We start from the raw sequence: 17,079 nt of genomic DNA, 5'->3' as shown, positions 1-17,079 counted from the left end.
AACTTTTCACATAAGGCTTCTTCATAAGCTAGAGTTCTATGGTGTGAGAGGGAAGCTACATAGTTGGATCAGCTGCTTTTTGGGAATCCGTACTCAACATGTGAACCTGGATGGCACTTCTTCTGATACAGGCCTAGTCTAGTCTGGTGTTCTCCAAGAATGTATTCTTGGCCCTCTGCTGTTTCTTTTGTTCATTAATGACCTGCCTAATTACATCTCCTCCAAACAACAGCTAGATTTTTTGCTGACGACTTTGTGCTCTACCACAGGATTAGGTAAATGGAAGATGCACAAGCACTGCAAAGGGATCTGGATGCGCTACAGAAATGGGAATAGTATTGACTGATGGAATTTCACCCTCAGAAGTACCAAATAATGCACGTAATCACCTAACGGAAACCAATTAGAAATCTATATACCATCCATGGCCACATTTTAGAAGAAGTAAACTCTGAAAAGTATTTAGGCATCAACATTCATACGAATCTCAACTGGAACCATCATATTAACATTTTACAAAGAAAGCAAGCAATACCAGATCATTTATTCAGAGAAATATGCATCAGTTCCCAAAGAAAACAAAATAACTTTGTTATTTTACCCAGGCGAAACCACTTGTGGAAAACGCTACCGTCATCTAGGATCCCCATACACAGGAAAATATACGAAAACTGGAGATGGTGCAGCGAAGGTCAACACAGATGGTTTTCTCTGACCACAGACGAACCAACAGCGTCACCTATGCTACATCATCTTCAAGGGTCATTATTCATTGGGCGGAGACCACAGGCAAATGTCACCATGATGTAATGGGTTGTCCATGGATTAGTGGATGTGCCAACTACACACCTAATCCCATTGACCAAATTCAGAAGTCATGACATGAGATTGTTGGTGCCTTTTGCACGGAACCTCAGCTACCAGAAGTCGTTTCTCCCAGACACTATCAAGTTATGGAAAGCCTTCCCCCAAGAGTGACAAGTTATCTCTCATTAGACAGATTCAGGAGAGAAGTGTAGTCTCTAGAGCTTCGCTAAGCTCATACTGGATGATTTTTAGATATACTGTAATATAATATATTTTAACAAGTCAGACACCTGTAAAAATTTCTTACACCACTCAAGCGCCATTACCAGTATATGTCTGATGATTGGTATCTGTGTACTGTAAAAAAGAAGAAGGTGTTAGACCCATTATAAAGTATCTCCTTTTAAAGAATATTCAATTCCTACCATAAACCTACTTTGACTTATATTTTTCAAGTGGGCATTGGTTCGAGCCCTAGTGCGACCAATTGTTTTCCCTTATATTCCTTTTTTCTTGTAAGTTTTTACTTTTTACAGAATTATTATTGATTTATTCTACAATAGTGGACATTTTTCATTTGATAAGAGATGTTTTGCTGTTCAAAATTAAAGTACCTCTGAAACAGAAGGGGCAGAGTTAGACATTTTTAGAAATACCGAGTTACATGCGGTAAAAGTTCTCTAGTTTGCCTTTACTCTTTATATGACTTGACCCGACTTTAATTTCCTAATGTTGGGAGTCACAAGTCTGTCTCATTAAATCCTTTTTCTTAAGGGACTCTAGAAAAGAATGATAATGACTCTTTTAGTTTGTGTTCTATCCTTGTTTGACGTTTGTTCTATAAAAAATTAATGGGATAATGAATTCTCTGCAAACGTTTTGGACAGTGGTCAGCGCTTTGAAATTTGTCTCTACTTGAGTAGGAAGAAGTATCATAAACTATGCAAGTTTATAAAACACGTCACGGTAAAAGTTGTTTTTAGTGCGAAATAAGGTCAACGTTAAGAATATACCAAGCGAAAGCCATTTTTAAACATTACTATTAGGGGTCTTATACCTTAACTGTGAATGTAGTTTCACAAACACACCATTAGTATGTATTTTGTCAAGTTGATATTTTTATGAGGATTTTCAACATCTGAAGTTAGTTTCTAAAAAAAAACTGTTTAGTGAAAGCTGCTCTATTGTAGAAACGCTGATGCTTTGTTTTCTGTAAATGCAAAGAAAACTAACTTCTCACTTAAAAGATATATACATAAAAATCTTCTTGGACATATAATTCTACAAATAAAATGCAGTAAATATGATTGTGTGCGACATTAGTGGCTTCAAATACTTATAAACGAGAATTACTGTCGGGAATATTATGATGTTGGTTTTCTTAGCGACTTATACATTTTCTTGTAAAAAAAGTTTCCGAATCGGCTAGTGCTTCACAAACATATTGAAATACCCGAAGCAAATATGTCCTTCATACGGATCATGATGACAATAGAGAGTTTGAGATTTCAACCTTCGCCTTCCCCTTCAACGTCTCTCATATATATTTGGGGTAAAACGTCACCGGTATGAGTGTATTTTATTTATATCAGACGTTGCTACTAAAGTTTTCCATGTAATATCAAGTAAGCCTAAGACTTCGCTTTATTACTATGTGAAATAAAAAGCTTTGTTTCAGGATTTCTACTTATAAAGTTATTCGATTATCCATATGTATAACCGGACTAAATTTGATGCGAAACACCATCAATAAGTATAAGAATAATGAAGTTTTGTTTGACTAATGATTTTAACTATATACATTGAATTGAACCTGGAAGTATGAAGTTATCAACTGATTTTGAGAAACTTTGAGATTTTGTTCAAACTTTAACTTCTACGGCATATTTGTGTCCTCAGGCGGTATTAATTATACAAGATGGACCTTTTTTGTCGTAAGAAGTGAAGTTTTGAACGTCCAAAGATGTGATATCTAGAAAGTCCAAACTTCAGTCTTTGTACATCTACTCTGTCCACATACTCGGCATCAAAGACTGAAATCTGGATGGAGGCACATGGCATAAAAGTCATTTTACTTGAAAAATGAATAATAACGCGCGATTATCAGTTGGTGGAACATTTTATTTTAACTTCCGAATAAAATCGATCCGTTTCTGTTGGACACTTAATAAGACAATTACGTTTTAATTATAAACATAAAATGGTACTAGTAAGACGGAAAAAAATTTCTGAAGTATTAGACAATTTCAGGTCTATGATATCATGATGCGAGAAGTTTCCTGTTAGCCGTATGGAATAACTCCATTCTTTACATGCACGGACCCAAGAGCCTGGCAGAGGGGCATTGTGGGTCAATCCCCCTTTGATTCTTACTTTTTACAAAGAGAATCGGTCTTGAAACTCGGTGTGACTACCCCCCTTCCCCCTCCCTGAATGAGTGACTCCCTCTTTAAAGTAAGTGTCCCAAAATTCCTTGATCTGCACATGCTTTACTTATGAAAAAGTATATTCGAACAAATACGTGTATAAGTCCACATGTTATTTTGTGCGACAATTTTTGTCTCCACCTAACAGTTCTTGACTGTTTCGCTAGACACATGATGACTTGGCACGATTATATTGTGCTGTCTGAGAGTTTGGCATTATGCAGAGTCAAACTGAGTGTCATGATGCCAAAACGTATGATATCACGAGAGTATCTTACATTTGTTTCAAATCGCTTGTTAAATGTATTTCGGCTCATGTTATCAACAGATCTTTTAAAAGGTTAGATTTTCAACAGGTACAGTCTACAAGTAAAACGGGTCTTTTAAGGAATTCGATGTAAAAAGTACCAGTTCAAAGTAAAAAAAAAACTTTAAGAAAAACTATGAAATACTAGTCAACAGCCTTTTGTGTTTACTTTATCTCATATATTTAACTTAACTTTAAAGTATATCGAGAAAAGCATTTGTAGTAGTTGGTGTCTCATGTTTTTGTTTTAAAATATTAACTGTAATATCTTTCAAGAACACCATCAACAATAGAATACGTTGATATAATTATCATTTTTATTTCCTTTCATGTATGATTTATAATCGTGCATTGTATACTGACATCATTTTATATAAAATGTTGTTTTATAGTTGTTATTATTATTATTATTTTTGTAATCGCACTAATATCCATGCGATGATTATGTTAATTGATATGTTTTAATTTAATTTTCATTTTTAAAACCTCTTGAAAAAGTCCTGCACTTTCGGACAATTGATATCATAATTTCAGATAAATTGAATGGGCGGATTAAAAGAACTAAGGTTCATTCTGAAGTTTGAAATCTCAAGGAATTTTAATCAAACTTCAACTTCATACGTTAACTTCGCAAGAGACGTTGAAGGGGAAGGCGAAGGTTGAAATCTCAAACTCTCTAATATCTTATTTACGTCGGCATCCTATAATGAAATCGGTACCATTGATTTATTATCACAGGATTTTGTGTCCGTTTAAAGTATTTGTGCGAGCATGGAAAAATTCGACTGATCTTCATGCAAAGAATTTTAACTCAATTCACGCATGTTTTCGTTTCGGCCTGCCTCGATTTCAATTAGCTACATTCCATTTCTTTTTCCGGCGTATGCAAAACACCCGTGTGTGGATGAAAGGCTGGAAAAATGGAAGTATCAATCGGTCTTCACAGACTTTATTGAATTCTACACAGTACATAATCGGTGACACGATTCTATAACGTCAAGAAAAGTTGATTGACAAACATTCGGCGACTAAGGACGATGACTACAAATTCAAAGGGAAGAGACAGAAAAATTAAATATTTAATGAACAGAAATAAAAAAAAAGATCATATTGCTTAGATCGGTGATGTCAGAATTGCGTTTCGTGTATCGCGGTCAGTTTGTTTGTTTGTTTGTTTTGGGTTTAGGCGGGCAGTTAACCACTACCTACTGAGCTAAGCGAGTATCGCGGTCAGTAAAGTAGCGACTTGTAGTTTAAAAGAAAGGAAAATGTCCGTAGGTAATTAAGAGAGGCGATAAGCGCCCCCCCCCCCCCCCCTCCGAACCCCCATATTTTTAATATTTTTAGAATCAACCCACCACCCATAAAAACGATTTTTGTGAGGAAAACCAACCATAATTATGATTTTCTGACAGACCCAACCTACCATAATTATGATTTTTTCCGATGGACCCAACCACCGTCAATAAAAAATCGGTTGCCGTCCGACACCAACATACATTTAGTTCTTGAATCGCCCAAAGTTAGCATATTCGTCCGCAATTTTTGAGTTCATATTTACCAATCTGCTTTTGCATGATCGTATAATCTGTCTTGGTCACTTTCTGATTTACTAATTGCACCTGCCACATGCTTTTGAGGCGAAGCTTGCAGGGTGTTATATGTGCTGTCTCCTTCTGACCCAGTTTCTGTAGATTGTATCCTTAATTTTCCATTTCCAATATGCGCATACGTGTTGTCATTAAATTTTGTATTAGGATTTGTTTTTGTCATTATAATGTGAGAATATTCTGCGGATATCGTCAAATCCATATCTGGCTGTGCTTTGAGGCGATCATATGTGTGGACAGCTTGTGGACTATCAGCTGTAACTACTCTGCTGTATTCAGTATCACAATCAGCTGAGTTTCTGTCTTTGTTTGTGTGCTGTTTAGTACTCGTCTTGTTATCAACATGTTTCTCTAGTACATTTTCGTTATTAGAATTCTTACTAGACTCTGAAGTATGTAAGCTGTGTTTAGAACCATTTGTATGATAACTGACATTACACTCACTTTTAACTTGCCGTCTCCTTTAAAAATATGAGAAAAATTATTCATGATAACAGAAAACTACAACAGCAAACACAGCAACAATATTTGATAACCACATCTAGTTTCTCAAGTGCTACTTGTCTGAATAGTGCAATGATACCATGTAGGGCTTTTCCAATACCGTCCAGGAACAGGCTCAATCAAACCGAGTCTGCAACACTTTCGTTTTTGTCGTGTTGAGCGAACCTGTGGAGTTTCCACTTTTTCTGTCTTGTCTAGCTTTAAGAGTGCAGTATTAGCAGGTATCGATCATGTTATTTTAATTAAACTGCTTGTTGCATATTTCATTACCTCTCATGAACAATCTCAATCAAACCGCATCTTGTTTATTATCTTGCTTGGTTGCGTTCTCCGCTTCTAAATATTCTTTTCACAGATATATTATTAGTCAGTAATAAAATTACAAAAAAGACATGTAAACAACAAATGATACATTATTGGCATACGTACAATATAAACCTATAAACAATTAAAAGTATGTTTAAATAAGTAAAAACGTTTGATAGGTTTTTACCTCACAATAAGGCAAATGACCAGTGCAATGACCCCGGACACTATGATCACAACTGGAAGAGCAGTGTAAAGTACTGTAGCTGCTTGAATACCTTCCGTTTCATCTGCAACAAAGTTTAGAGTAATATACACCTAGGATAAGTGAGAAATTGTAAATTCTAACACGACCTGGTTGATTTTCCTATTAGACAAAGAAAGCTCAAAATTGTGTGTTAATATACATTCTAACACGACCCGAATCAATTTCCTATTAATCAAAGTCGGCTGAAAATTGTGTGTTATTAAACAACAATAATTTCTCTGACGTCACAATTGTTAATTCATATCGTCAATCGGCATAGCGGCGCGCTGGAAAATAAACCAACGGAAAAGAGGTAAATATATTATGGATAACGTCCAGACTGTACTAAAATATCCTTGGAAACGTGTTAGAATCGAAATAATATATCTCATTTAGTGATTTGAATAAAATTATTTTTTTGTCGTTCAGATGCGTATTATGTTATCACGCGGGCTGCGCTCTCGTAATACAATTCCTTCGCATTTGAACTGCAAACAATGATTTTATTCAGCGACAAATCAAAAAGTGAGATATATCATTTTTTAATCTATTCATTTTTCTTGCGTCACAATTATTACGTCATAGCGTCAAACGGCGTAGTGGCGCGCTGAAAAAGAAACCAACAGAAAATTATTTGATATAATCGAAATAATATATCTGATTTCGCGATTTGCTGTTGAAAAATATCACTGTTTGTCGTTCAGATGCGTTTTATTATATCACTCGGCTACGCCCTCGTGATATAATTCATTCGCAACTGAATTTCAAACAAAGATTTTATTCAACGACAAATCACAAAATGAGACAATTAATGACCATTTAAGCTTCAATATTCATAAATAAGCATATCGAATTTAGTATGAAGGGTACGTCTTTTATTTCGAAGAGAAACATTTAAATAAGTCGAAACTGCTGCTTTGGTTTCACCACACTAAGATTATTTCATGTATTTATAAGTTTGATTCCTATAGGTTTTCAATCTGTAAAATAAACACTAACGGCAGCACAAAATGTATACCGGAATGGAGAATAAATATTACCAACAGTTTTGCTACATAACCGATTTTGCCGTCTTGCTTCGAAAATTGTTCAAGATAATGTTTTTTTTTTTTTTTTTTTTTTTTGCAAACCTGTTTCTTGTGATGATCCTAATTCTCTATCTGGTTTAAAATCTGATAATAGTTTTTCCGTTGAGATTCGAGTTTTGATACTTGATAATTCTGTTCTTGACTGAGTCTGTATTGGCATAACTGTTGTTTCTATTTTTTCTGTTATTGTTGTGACTTCTGTTACCGTTGTTTCTGTATTCTGTACTGTAAAATTAAACCTAATGAACGCATATTTTACAATGAAAGTAACTCAGAAATATCTTGATCAAATTGATGAGAAAAGTAGACACCAGGATGGTACTAACTGTTGATTATGTAAGGTGTAATTGTTTTTATTAAGTTTCTGATTCTTCAAAGTAATATGGTAAAGCAAAGATCAATTAGTGAAAATAGAAAATAGGAACACATACACCCTATCTTATACAATGATATTCCATTTTCTCCTCCACAAACTTCGCCTTTATCCCCAGGACATTTGTAGTCACAGGTCGCTGTTTTTAAATCGTTTTGTAAGGTTTCAGCGCAAACACATAACATATCCTTTAACAAAAAAAAAAAAAGAAAATATGAAAAAGAAGAAGACAATTCACATAATAATATATCTCATTTTGTGATTTGTCGCTGAATAAAATCATTGCTCGAAGTTCAGATGCGAAAGAATTATATCACGAAGGCGCATCCCGAATGAAACAAGTGAATGAAGTATTGCCATGCAATACAAAGTCCCCTACTGGAAGGCACCTAATTTTCTCTACTGCAGTATAACATAATGAACTGATATCTGTCAATGATGTATAAACAATATTGTACTATATATACAATATGTTATAACAACACACTTGGATTAAAATGTGCATATATAAAAACCCACAGTTGTTTTCATATTGAAATGTTTTTGCCGATTATAAAAAGTTATCATATAAGTTATTTATAGTACCAACAAAGGGAAATTAATCTTAAAAAAAAAAGATCTATATAATATACGTCCACAAGAAAATCTTAACTAGGTAGAGATAAGTCAAAATACACCTAAAATTGGATGTAACATGCATGTTGTACCACAGAAAAGTGGTCTCGATTTTTCTCTACGGCCAGTAATAAAAAAGTTACAATAAAATCTATTTATAGTAAAACAAAGGGACGTAATTATAAAAGCAAAGGTGCCTCATAGTGGTGAACATTTGGTCCAAGTTACATCAAAATCCATTACTGCATGAAGAAGAAATGCTCCGGACAAAGTCATTCTTGAATTTGACCTTTGACCTCTAAATATGACCTTGACCTTAGACCTAGGGACCTGGTTCTTGCGCCTGACAATCCGTCTTATGTTGGTGAACATTTTTACCAAGTTACATCAAAATCCCTCCATGCATGAAGAAGAAATGCTCCAGACAAAGTCATTCTTGTGTCTGACCTTTGGTCTCTAAGTGTGACCTTGACATTAGACCCTGGGCGGGGGTTTTGGGTTGTCTCATCTAGGGAAATATTTGTGCCAACTGATATCTAAATCCTGTTTTGCATGACATGTCATCTCATCATGGGGAACATTTATGCCAAGTAATATTGAAATCCCTTGATGGAGTTATGGACCGGACAGGAAAAAAGCCCTGTTGATCTTTAACCTCCAATTGTGACCTTGACCTTTGAGCTAGGGGTCTAAGTTTTGCGCATGACATGTCGTCTTATCATGGGGAACATTTGTGTCAAGTAATAATAAAATCCCTTCATGGATGACAGAGTTTTGGATCGGACAGGAAAAGAACCTTATTGACCTTTGACCTCCAATTGTGACCTTGACCTTTAAGCGAAGGGTCCAGGATTCGCACATGACACGTCGTCTCATCATGGGGAACATTTATGCCATGTAATATTAAAATCCCTTAATGAATGTCAGAGTTATGGACCGGACACGAAACAGACCCTGTTCATGCTATGTTAACATTTGACTGCTAAGTGTGATCTTGACCTTTGAGCTAGAAGTCTGAATGTTGTGCATGACACATTGTCTTATTATGAGGTACATTTGTGCCAAGTTATATTAAAATCCCTTCATGGATGGCAGAGTCATGGACCGGACAGGAAAAAAGCCCTGTTGACCTTTGACCTCCAATTGTGACCTTGACCTTTGAGCTAGGTGTCCGGGTTTTGCGCATGACACGTCGTCTCATCATGGGAAATATTTGTGCCAAGTAATATTAAAATCCCTTCATGGATGGGAGAGTTATGGACCGGACAGGAAAAAAGCCTGTTGACCTTTGACCTCCAATTGTGACCTTGACCTTTGAGCTAGGGGTCCGGGTTTTGCGCATGACATGTCGTCTCATCATGGGAAACATTTGTGCCAAGTAATATTAAAATCCCTTTATGGATGACAGAGTTATGGACCGGACAGGAAATTGCGGACGGACGGACGGAATGACGGAAAAGCGCATTCCTATAGTCCCCGAAACTGGTTTTCAACCAGTAGGGGACTAATAATTATACCTGAACGACAAACAATTATACAGTGATAAAATTATAATTTTGCTACCATAACTTTTACACAACTTCTGCTATTATTATTGATAAATATCAACAATTATAGGCATATTCGCAACTTATATGCAGTTAATGGCATTGTTTTGATAACTAGATAGCGGGAGAGATAAAACCTGTTCAATAGCAAAATGCACTAAATAACATTTCACACAACAACACAATATGGAGAGAAATCTACCTTTGTACCGGCAATTGTGTATCGTAACGACCTGCAATAGATTTTACATGAAGTGCTTGTATTGTTTTCAGGAAATGTAATTTTCCCTCTATCTCCAGCTACAAGGTCAATCCCAGTTGCACCTTCAACACAGTCCGGAATGGATACCAGATTACCTTTGTCGTCTATGCCTGTTTAAATAGGCATAACTATTATGTTTATGCTATATATCACTATACATTTATTGAATGTAATTTACGGCTTTTAAAATATATAGACATTGATGCTATATATTACTATACTAGTCTTGTATTGAATGTAATCTACAGCTTTTAAAATATATAGACATTGATGCTATATATCACTATACATTTGTTGAAAGCAATTCAGGGCTGGTAAAATCAACAAAGTTTCTAACATGAATGCCATGCATTTTACTTACATTGTATGTAATTTACTGCTAGTAACATTAACAAACATGGATGCAATAAATCACTATTCTTACATTGTTGGTAAAATCAAGATAATTTGAAATGCTATGTTTAACTATACTTACATTGAATGTAATTCATGGTTGGTAAAATCAACAAACAAATATTCATGAATAATATATGTAACTTATCCATTTTGCAATTAACAAACAATATGACAATCTCGCAGGAAATTAAGTCGGATGTAATACTTGCCCGAGCTCAAGTACTCAACAGGATGTAATGTACAAACATTTCGAGCAAGCTTAAATTAACTTAAATCTTTGTTTCAGAATTGTTCTGGTTATAACAGGCGATAAGAAAACCTAGCTGATTTATTTCTTTTATATTTATTGGCAACCGATGAAATGAAAGAATAGGAATAGGCAAAATAAACTTACAGCAGTTTTTTTTTTGTCATGAAAGAATTGGCAAAAATAAACTTATATCTGTTTTTAGTAACCTAGGTAGACTGGATTGGACTAGATTGGCCTTAATATCTATTTCATATTATTTTCCGTCTGCACCAATGCGTAACCACAGAAAGCTTTTGGGAATCACTTCGTTAAGGTTTTTAGTTCCTTTCAAAATCAGTTAGATAAACACTTGAAAATTGTGCAACACTTTTTAAAATAAATATAAGTTCACAAAACGGGTAATAAGTATTTGAACGACTTTTCCTGTTGTATTCTTATTCTTTTTTTAATGCCCTATTAGTAACAATCAAATTCACTAGCAATGATTGTATAATTAATGAGAAAAATATTTGCGCAATGTATTGTTTGCTGTAATGAATTTTATCCGTCAGGGAAAATATATAGAGGATATTTGTTTGTTTCATTGTACCAATAAATTGGTATTGACATAGCTAAAATCATTGATGCGATAGAAAATGTCAATCTGACAAAATCACGTTTTTGACGGTAGCTTAAATATATATATGTCAGGTGACAGATTTTCTTCATACGAAGATCAAGATAAGATATGGTGTTCAGGAGTGAATACTTCCTGGTGTGTGTATATATATATATATATATATATATATATATATATATATATATATATATATATATATATATATATATATATATATATATTATATATATATATCACTCTAATATTTCGATAGTACACCAATAAACATGTCATAAGTTGATTTAAAATATGAATTACGTTGTTTGATATGCGTTAAGGTAGTTTGATTTAGGTTATGTAATGGCGTTTTTATATAAAATGTTACGGCATGTAATGTTACGGCGTATTTAGGTTATATAACGACGTATTTATGTTATGTAAAGGCGAATTTAGATGATGAAACGGCGGATAAAGTTAATATAATGACGTATCTAGGTTATGTTACGTATTATTTAGGTGATGTTGCGGAGCATTTGGGTTATGTAAAGGCATATTTAAGTTATGTTACAGCGTAGTTAGGTGATGTTATGGTGTATTTAGGTTATGTTAAGGCATATTAAGGAAATGTTCCGGCGTTTTTAGGTAATGTTACGGCGTATTAAAATGACGTTTATGCTTATTTAGGTAATGTTACGACGTCTTTAGGTAATGTTGTGGCGTATTTAGGTGATGTTACGGCTCATTTAGGTGATGTTACGGCGTATTAAGGTGATTTTACGGCGTATTTTGGTGATGTTACGGCGTATTTAGGTGATGTTACGGCGTATTTAGGTTATGTAAAGTCATATTAAAGTGATGTTATGGCGTATGTAGGTTATGTTACGGCATATAAAGGAAATGTTACGACGTTTTTAGGTAATGGTACGGCGTATTAAAATGGTGTTTATGCGTTTTTAGGTAATGTTACGGCGTCATTAGGGAATGTTGCTGCGTATTTATGTGATGTTACAGCTTATTTAGGTGAGGTTATACATATTAAGGAGGTAGGTTACCTTCATATTTGTATGTGCGCATGTCCAACCGGAAGCTAACGTGACGATTTACGACGACGTTTACGACAAACCAAATGTATTTGTAAATTCATTTTCCTGAAAACAAATCATGAAACTACCTTCGATCTGATGCTTTATGGTTTAATAATGCAGAAATAATGAATAAATTGCCGCAGAAACGCTTCAAAACAAAGCTGCCTTAAAATGACGTCATTGACGTCATGACGTTACGTGTCAGTTATCGCGCAAAATTAATAGCTTTTATCTTGAAAGTACGTAATTCTGTTCATTTTCTTTATATTAACTATTTTCAAATAACCATTATTTGCTGAAATATTTTTACGAGTCTTTTGCTCTGAATTATAATCAATATTTTGCTTCTTTTATAAAGATATATTGAAATATTATGCGGAATGTAAGAAAATGGATGATGGTAACCAATGTTATTTGGAATATAGTTGGATGAAAGGTTACTTATTACGGCCATTTTCAAACAAAAACTCTAGCATTTTGATTTGTAATACCTTTTTTCAGTTTTCGTTGATAATTTGTTACTTATATACTAAAATTAAGATCTTAAATTGTTCAAATTTCAGTTGTAAATTGAGGTTTCTTGAATTGAATTGATGTTACCATGGAAACGAAGCCCGTGACCTATGTATCTAAATGTAAAATTCAAAAGCCTTGACACTGGTCTATTTAAGAAACACAGCTTCGGCTTTTCAACAATATCCATGAGAATAATAGCATCATGCTGACCGATTTTATCATGAAAAATGCCAAACTAGGGGTACTGCTGTAAGCATTCTAAGCTGTGAAATTTGTTTGAATAAATGCAAATAACACGAAAATATAACTTACGTTAGAAATAATATGTTTTAAAGCTACATAAACTGGAAAGATAATCTCATTCATTATTTTTTTATAAGAAATTACGACAAAAAGCAAGATATAAGCTATTTCAAACATCGCTGTTGCCATGGTTACTTTAAACTTTAAGAAAAGTAGGGTACCATGTAAAGTGCTTGGTATGATGCTAATAATATTTCCTAAATATTCCATGTTGGTCATTAACAGAATGGTATTGAAGCCGTCGAAAACCCCTATTTTTATACATAGTTGTTTAAAAATGAGAGAAAATGCGTTACCATGGAAACACGAGTCCCGCGACATATACATTTTAAGCTTATATTAGAAAGCAAACGTGCATACTAGTAAAATTATCAACTATGCTACGGATATCAATGAAACTAAAATACACTGACAAGTGTTAAATATCCGTATTTTTCTTCTTTCAATATGAAATACCTTTGGAGGGTCATGTTCTTTAAACCTGGATAAAAGTTGAACTTGAAGAGACAGAGACAAACCAAATTGAGATTGTAGCAGTTAAAACTTTATATTACATGAAATACACAAAAATGCTGCGGTTCAACTAATTTGAATTTACCCTTGTAACAAGGTAACCTACCTCCTTAAGATGATGTTAGGGCGTATTTTGGTGATGTTACGGCGTATTTAGGTGATGTTACGGCATATTTAGATGATGTTACAGCATATTAAGGAAATGCTACGGCGTTTTTAGGTAATGTTACGGCGTAGTTATGTGATGTTACGGCATATTTAGGTGATGTTATGGCGTATTAAGGTGACGTTACTGCGTATTTAGGTAATGGTACGGCGTATTTAGGTGATGTTAAGGCATACGTAGGTAGTGTAATGGCGAATTTGGGTAATGTAACGACGTAATAATATGACGTTACAGCATATTTAAGTAATGTTGCGGCGTTTTTAGGTAATGTTACGGCGGATTTAGGTGATACAATGTACCTAACGGATACCGCCTCTTTTCCCGAAGCACGGACATTTATCGCGAGCGCCACTGTATTACGGCATATTTAGGTGATGTTACATGTACGGCGTATTAAGGTGATGTTAGGCGTATTTTGGTGATGTTACGGCGTATTTAGGTAATGGTAAGGCGGATTTAGGTGAGGTCAAGGCGTGTTTAGGTAATGCTACGACATATTTAGGTAATGTTACGGCGTATTTAGTATTTAAATAATGGTTACGGCATAATCGATTAATGTTACGGCGTATTTAGGTAACGGTACGGCGTTTCTGGGTAATGTTACCGCGTATTAAGGTGATTTTACGGCATAGTTACGTAATGTTACGATGTATTTAGGTGACGTTATAGCGTATTTGGGTGCTGTTATTACGTATTTAGGTAATGGTACGGCGTATTTAGGTGATGGTTATGCGTATTTAGGAGATGCTACGGCATATTTAGGTGATGGTTATGCGTATTTAGGTGATGCTACGGCATATTTAGGTGATGGTTATGCGTATTTAGGTGATGCTACGGCATATTTAGGTGATGGTTATGGCGTATTTAGGTGATGGTTATGCGTATTTAGGTGATGCTACGGCGTATTTAGATAATGGTACGGCGTATTTAGGTGATGTTAAGGCGTAGTTAGGTGATGTTACGGCATATTTAGATGATGTTACGACGTATGATGTGACTGCCTATTTAGGTGATGCTATGACGTTTTCAGGTGGTTACGGCGTATTTAGGTTATGTTACGGAATATTCAGGTGATGTTAATAAATGTATAAATTCAAAAATGTTCTGTTCTTTTCAGCTGTTGACACATACTATAAGCAGTATTTGGGGTATTACTGTAACACGTACAAACTAGAGATCGTTTTTCATGAAAAATGTATGTCTCCCACATACATGAAAACAAAGATTGTAAAATGCCACACATTTAGGGCAATGATATCTCAGGTGAAGGTTGGCGGAATTCTGCAGCGGTATAAAAGGAAAAGCACGAGCATTATAGAAATAATTTATTGTTAAATCAAGCGTCACAAGTCTGCTGAAATTCATTAAACGATTTGCAAAACTATTTCCGTGAATTTTGGTTAACTTCGTTCTTCTGGCATAATGTAAGTCAAGTAGTGTGAACACTGTTAAACACAACAAATCAAGGACCTTAATTCCACTTATAATCTCTGAACCGGAACATTGCGATGGCATGCACTATTAGGCTTGGCAGTGATTACTTTCGTGTAATTTGGGGTGTAATTCTTCCTCTTGATATCGTAGCAGTTGCGTGGAAAAAGTAAAATATGACAAATCATCCAATGAAAATCAATAATCCGGAACATGCACTGAGGCTTGATACTGATAACTCCTGTAAGGTACAATAGAACAGAAGAGCCCAAACGCTTAAAATTGGCGAAACAAGGACCATAACTCAACTGACTGAAAGTCATCGAACCAGAACATTGTCAGGATACGAGTTATATGACCCAGGGAAGTGCCTACGCCTTTAGTATCTTGAACAATGAAATTGATCCAGTCGCTAAGGTGACTATGTCTTAGACTAGCTGACAAACGATGTAGAATGTCCTCTGTTAAAACGTATAGCTGGTGAGACCAAATATCTCATTTATAAAATTTTCCTCTGGCTACCTTGCCTAAATGATTCGTGTACCAATGTCTCGTAAATGATTTCTATTACGACTTAAATAATTTCAGGGATCAGGCAAATCAATAAATATTTCAAACTAACAATCTTCAATTAATAATAAGCTCAAACTCCTAAGGGCTGTAGACTCTATACTTGACCGGTCTTTTTGTTGAAGTTCCCGTCAGACAATGTAATTGAATCAACAACATACGAGTCTTATCGCATAGTTGCTCGGCCTCTGTCCTCTTAATTGAAGTTGCAACTCTAAATAAAAGCCCTGACTCCTGGATGCTCAGCGCCTATATGCTATCTCATGTAGCATTCAACTACCATATATGCATATCCCCGATGCCTTGTCTGTACTTTGCCAATAACGCTGAACCGTCTGTAAGCTGGAACTCTTCTACTATCTCAGTAGCTTACCAAACTCTGGGTCTCTGTCTCAGCTTTCCAATGCTCAGCCTATATTTGCTATTGTCTAGCATTCAACTACCATAAAGGTAAAACTCCTATGCGCTGGCTTTATAGCTCGAAACCTTGTTGAAATTCTGCAACTCTTCTTTAGTCTATGAACTTCAAATGTCTTCTTAAAAATGTATCCGCCCTGACAGCGTAGTTGCAATATCTTCCTCATTAAGGTACTGGGATAAATTATTAGTTGAATCCACGATGTGTCTTCTTCGCTCTCTGGATACAGAATGACCTCTCTGTCATACATCTACCTATTTATACCACAGCAGACTTGCTATTTATAGAACCTGTTTCTGATTGGTCCAAATTTATATGAGTACTTGCTCTTAGACTAACAAATATCTGGTTCCATTTAACTGTTGTATATGACATAGTGTGTGATACTGGGATCCAGCTATCAACATAATGAGCCCCAATATAGCCAGAAATAACCCAAAGTCTGTTATAAACAGCAATTCAACAACGATTATAGCAACTGCTCCATGAAAAGGGAGTCAAATACTATCTGTGCTTACGTGTGACGTTATCAATATATCAGATATACAAATTATTCTGACAAGCATGCCAACGAACTGGCAATGGTCACTTTTTGTGAAGTTTAGTGAAGATCCGCCTGGTGGTGTCAGTGGAGTTGTGCGTACAGACTTTGAGAACCACAGACAGACAGTCGGACGTACAGTCCTACAACACTTAAAGCAATATGTCTTCCCGTTACATGCAGGAGACATAAATATGGTC

At 35.1% G+C, this 17,079-nt stretch overlaps 1 protein-coding gene across 1 annotated transcript; it reads right to left on the bottom strand.

Moving 5' to 3' along the window:
* Positions 1-527: 527 nt before the first annotated feature.
* LOC123555460 (uncharacterized) lies at positions 528-10,697 on the bottom strand. Its single transcript, XM_045346078.2, has 6 exons — positions 10,568-10,697; positions 10,033-10,202; positions 7,727-7,856; positions 7,338-7,520; positions 6,148-6,250; positions 528-5,611 (listed from the first exon to the last, which is right to left on the bottom strand). The coding sequence occupies exons 1-6, from the start codon at positions 10,635-10,637 to the stop codon at positions 5,098-5,100; spliced, it is 1,170 nt and encodes a 389-aa protein (XP_045202013.2). The 5' UTR covers positions 10,638-10,697; the 3' UTR covers positions 528-5,097.
* Positions 10,698-17,079: the final 6,382 nt, after the last annotated feature.

Source organism: Mercenaria mercenaria, chromosome 15 (assembly GCF_021730395.1).
Source record: "Mercenaria mercenaria strain notata chromosome 15, MADL_Memer_1, whole genome shotgun sequence".
NCBI classification, from domain to species: domain Eukaryota; kingdom Metazoa; phylum Mollusca; class Bivalvia; order Venerida; family Veneridae; genus Mercenaria; species Mercenaria mercenaria.
This window is presented reverse-complemented; position numbering and strand designations above follow the sequence as displayed.